The sequence below is a fragment of the Carassius auratus genome, chromosome 9 (genome assembly GCF_003368295.1).
Source record: "Carassius auratus strain Wakin chromosome 9, ASM336829v1, whole genome shotgun sequence".
Lineage (NCBI taxonomy): Eukaryota > Metazoa > Chordata > Actinopteri > Cypriniformes > Cyprinidae > Carassius > Carassius auratus.
This window is the reverse complement of record NC_039251.1, coordinates 4,814,518-4,819,517: the sequence shown is the minus strand read 5'-3', so window position 1 is coordinate 4,819,517 and position 5,000 is coordinate 4,814,518. Positions and strand designations below refer to the sequence as shown.

General features: G+C 39.2%; 2 protein-coding genes across 7 annotated transcripts in view; one reads left to right on the top strand and one right to left on the bottom strand.

Moving 5' to 3' along the window:
- The window catches only part of LOC113109177 (NACHT, LRR and PYD domains-containing protein 3-like), a 1,077,877-nt gene that overhangs the window by 169,552 nt on the left and 903,325 nt on the right, over window positions 1-5,000 (top strand). The window lies entirely within an intron of this gene.
- The window catches only part of LOC113109201 (actin-related protein 3-like), a 13,728-nt gene continuing 9,267 nt past the window's right edge, over window positions 540-5,000 (bottom strand). The window contains exons 10-12 of the mRNA XM_026272855.1: window positions 4,830-4,955; window positions 4,667-4,750; window positions 540-1,273 (exon numbers count right to left, since the gene is read on the bottom strand). Coding sequence (XP_026128640.1) covers window positions 1,178-1,273; window positions 4,667-4,750; window positions 4,830-4,955 — 306 coding nt within the window. The 3' untranslated portion in view covers window positions 540-1,177. The remainder of the gene's footprint in view (window positions 1,274-4,666; window positions 4,751-4,829; window positions 4,956-5,000) is intronic.

Genomic DNA, 5,000 nt, shown 5'->3' with positions numbered 1-5,000 from the left:
TTCCATCTGATCCAGATCAGCTCTGCTCCGATGTGGAGATTATAATATGACACAAATATTTGATTATGAAATGTGTCCATTTTGATTATTGGCAAGTGTCATTCAACAAAACTGATTTTTTTGTGGCATAAATTCTTTTTTTTTTTTTACTTGAATATGGAACATTTAAATTTTAACACAAATTATTGTATTATTAATCTTCTTAGTATTCTATTACTTTCTATTAAACAAAGTCCAAAAAATATCATTTAAACCCGTTAATGTTTGCCATTTCCACATTGTTCTGACATCATCCTTTGTGCCCTTCAGCTGGATTGACATTTAAACAGATTGAGAAGTTAGAGTCTGGAATATGAGCTGGTTTGTGTCTGTACTAGCAGCTCCACTATTAATAAAAACGGGATTGTTTGCTCCCAGTAAGCTTTTACTGCACTTTAAAACAGAGATAACATGCAGTATATTGAGAGAATAACTGACACTCCTGATGGAGAAACAGAGCAGCCCAAACACACCTGAGGATCATCACACAAACACCTTCATTAGAAACCATGAGCTTTTATTGGAATGTTTCTCCATTACACTTAGAAATGCCAGCCATGTCTGCCTTCTCAAAACGAGCTTCTGCTAATACTGATTCCGCTCAAGCACATGTTCATTTGACCGTCTGCCATCAAGAATAAACGACATCCGAAGATAAAAGCAGTCGAGTATCTAAAATGCCATGAAGAAAAAGACAGTATATGGGATATTTTTTAACAGTTTTCTTTTAGTAACACATTTGAGAGATGGAAAGCAAATATGAAAGTAGAGAAGGAAATGCTTAGCTTTAATGTGGTAGGGGTTCAGGTCATAAAACATTCAAATAAAGAAGAGGATGGAGCCAAACACAATTCAATGTGATTCTTTACACCTTAATGACAATAGTGACGCCAGTCCAGTTTCATCATAAACCTCATGATCAGAGTTCAGTTACAGACGGCACACACTCACACGAGACAGACTGAAGTGCTTTCGGCTGCTTACACTCGGATACAAATCAACAAAAACTCAAGAAACCCGTCGTGTGGTGAACCGGTGCATCGGGGACCAACAATAGAAAAAGCATTTCTCATTTCTGCATCTGCTCCCTACCATCCCATACGCACATGTGTGTGTGTGTGTGTGTGTGTGTGTGTGTTTAGGACATGACACCGAACACAGGGTTGTGGCGGCAGATGCTCGGCCCGATCTCTTCGTAGTCCTTCTTGGTGTGACACACTTGGTAAAACTCCGGCTGCAGAGACACACACAAACACAGAGGTTTAACCCTAGCCCTGCAGCGTGAAGGTAATGACAGTCATTAGTAAACATCAGTGTAATCCAGTTCTCACTGCACAGTCTCACACACACACACACACACACACTGCATAATCGATTATAACTGATGGGAGGAAATGCTTCGGCTCACAAAGGCCAACAGACAGCGGATCTGAAGCAGTTCATCGCTGACGCGTTCAATTAAACAGGCTTTTATTTAGATAAACATCTCTGTGTGTGTGTGTGTGTGTGTGTGTGTGTGTGTGTGTGTGTGTGTGTGTGTGTGTGTGTAAACGGGCAACAGCGAACACTCCTTCTGGTATTTATTCTGGTTTATTGTTTTTATCGTACAATAAACTAATCTTCAGTTTTATTAAATAGATTAATTAAAAATGTGTTTCCACTTCAGTCGAGCCGTTTAAAGCAGCGCTTCTCAAGCAGACGTCTGGGGTCAAAGGTCACTAGAGGAATTCAAGGGATTTAGATGTCTGAATTGAAAGGTCACGTCAAGTAATAGAATCTTATAACAATATTGACATGTTATAACTATGGTTGCCCCTAATAGTTAACCAAAGTTTCCCAATCTCCAGGAGAAGTCCTCAAGTGTTCAAGTGTGTGTGTGTGGAGTGTGACGAGACGATGAGGCGCCGCTGTGCTCACACTACGAGATTTTTAGCCTGATTTAGCCCCGATTTCCCCCTCGCAAGAATCAGCCGATTATTACCCCGATTATTATCAAACATGTTAGATATTTAGGATTTAAATCGGGATGATGATGGCTATATGATTACGTCAGTACTTGCACAGCCAATGCGCAAAACCGGTGATGCAGGGCTTCGTAAGCTAGTGGAGATAGAGGAAACTGTCCTGGACAAACACAACGGTCTGTAGTGTGTGTGAAAACACATCACAACTGTAAGTAGATATAGGAGCGCAGGAGTGAGATGAGTGAACACCAGGTGAGGGCAGAAAAACAGCTTGACGATCTGCTGCGTGACATCACGATAATCTTGATATCTTGCGGTGCGTGATGTGCCACGATGTTCAAACCTTGTAGTGTGTGCATGTTTAATATTTCAGAAGATTATCTGCAAAGATTCTCCTCATGTGTGTGCTGCAGCCAGATTTCAAAATCACAAGCTTTACTCCTAAAATACTCATTTTTGCTCATACACATTAGGAGTAATCTTTCAAATCTGTAAAGACACTACGTTTTATTTGTGTGCACTCACAATAAACAAAACATTGTGCTTTTGTAAAATAAAGAAAGCAACAGGATGCACTTTCTGCCGTCTCAGTCTCTGTGAACTTTCTGAACTCTGAAACGGTTTAAACTTGCCTCACAGATACGACAAATATATTTTTGACAGATATTAATATATTATCTTCTTTCTAATGAACCGATTTAAATGAAGAATGAATATTCTCAGATAATGTAATCTGTCTGACGCATGCAGAGAGGTGACACTACTGCGGAGATGACGAGTCGTGTCGCAGACTTCATCTCTTCAGCCGAAAACAAGACAAGCACCAGTTTATCAATAAATGATGATAATCATAATTCAGATCCTGATGTTTTTCCAGACACATTCATAATCATTAGCTTCTGCAGCGCACTGTGGCAAGATTTATGAGCACTTACAGTATGTAGGCAATTAAAGGCCCATTATTATGATTTAGCCTAAATGGTTTATTAATAAATGTGTGATCAGTCGACTAATGCTAAAAATTAATGACTTCTAGTCAAACAGAAAAATCTTTGGTCAAAGACAGCCCTAGTTATAACAAATATATATTTTCTAATGGGTAGAAATTGGTGACATTAAATGCACATCCTTAATCCTGATCCAGTCATTCCTGATTTACTGCATAAAGATTCAGGATTCAGGACACCACTGAAGAACATTCAGCGCTTTAAACTTCTGGAGTTTCAATTATTAGAGTTTCTTACTTTGATCTAATTTCTGTCAATTATAAACGAACGTTAAAAAATTAAACCGTCATGACAGCAGATGAACTATAGGAATACTGTTTCCAATAACAAGAGAACGTGGAGTCAAATTAATTTAATTTCCTTATTAAGAGCCCAAATGTCTTATTCTGATTCACTGATTAGATTTAAGAATTTGACTCAAAAAATAATTCACACTTTTAGAAGAAAAAAGGTAAAAGAAAAAAGGTAGGCTTTATAAAAGGTAAAAATTCCATAAAAAAAAAAAAAAGTAAAAAAAGTGAACTAATTGAAAAGCATAAATGTGAACGGACCACCACATAGTTCTGTACATCATTAAAACTGTGACAAATCTCCGCGGTTTAACGACGTCATGTGACCTGTGCTGGCAAAAGGAGTGTAAAATCACACGGGCTATTTTGAGCTACAGGCAAAATAATAATAATTTAATATTAATACAATTCTACAATATCCTTATTTGTACATTTTCTGAGAGGATTTCATTACGCTGACATATAACGGAGTGCAATCCTGATACACACACACACACACACAGAATTACAGTATTTCACACAGATATACCCTACTCTGGATTAAGTGAACGCTTGAGGAACTGTTAGGGGAAACATCTGATGTGAACATTATATTAGATCCGTGTATTACAGTAGGACATCTGTAGCATCATCAGGATCTTAATCTCACAAGAAAAGAAAAGAGCATCACGCGCTGCACTTCATACGACTGCTTTTGTAGTTTTAATAATCAGTTTATTTCTAATTAACACACAAGTTATTTTTACCTTTGATTATTTTTCGCACAAGAAAGTTTTAGTTTATATCTAAAATGATAAAGGTAATACATTATTTGTTTCTTTCTAGGCTACTTGTTCTACTGTTTTTTGTGCATCTTTTCTTATTTATGAGAGCAAAGATAAAATAAATAAAAAAATCATTGTATTGTGATTATTAATAAGAAAATATGGAAGACTTCACTATTGATTTCGAATGGGTGAACTATCCGATTCCAACAAATCATTTTGCAGGTCTTTTAATGGATGTCTTTTAATTATTCCCCAGTTAGTTTTAACTGCTCATAGCGACTGGTTTAGTCAGCACAAGTCACGTTACTCTCACGAGGAAGCACATGTGGAGGTGGAAGATGGCAACAACGCATGCACGATGTTTCAGATGGTTAGGCAAGTGTAAACACATGAATCAGATGTGGGTCACAACCGAAGGAACCCTAAACTGACAGCCATAAACAAATCAGATATAGGTGATAAATCTGCACTGTAAACCAGGCCTATATTTCAGTGTGTGTGTGTGTGTATCTGTGTGTGTGTGTGAGTCTGTGTGTGAGTGTGTGCATGTGAGTGTGTGTGTGTGTGTGTGTGTGTGTGTGTGTGTGTGAGTGACTCACGGTGGACGCCAGCATGGATCCTCCGAACCACACGGCGTAGCGCTGCATGTGGTGGGTGATGACCTGCACGTCGATGGGTTTGGGCTGGAGGAGAGGAACAGATGCAGATATTGAGGTGTTATGTCTCACACAGATGCTGCTGATGTCCTGCTGTGAACCTGACCTTGAGTTTCCCTCCGCTGAGCTCCTCGCTGAGCTTCAGACGCGCGTCCACCGTCCTCTTCAGGTCTCTCTGCAGACGCCGGCCGAAGTCACGGAACATAGTGGAGCCGCCCGACAGGACCACGTTCTGCAGGAAGAGACACGAGGTCACACACTGAACCATCAGCGCAGC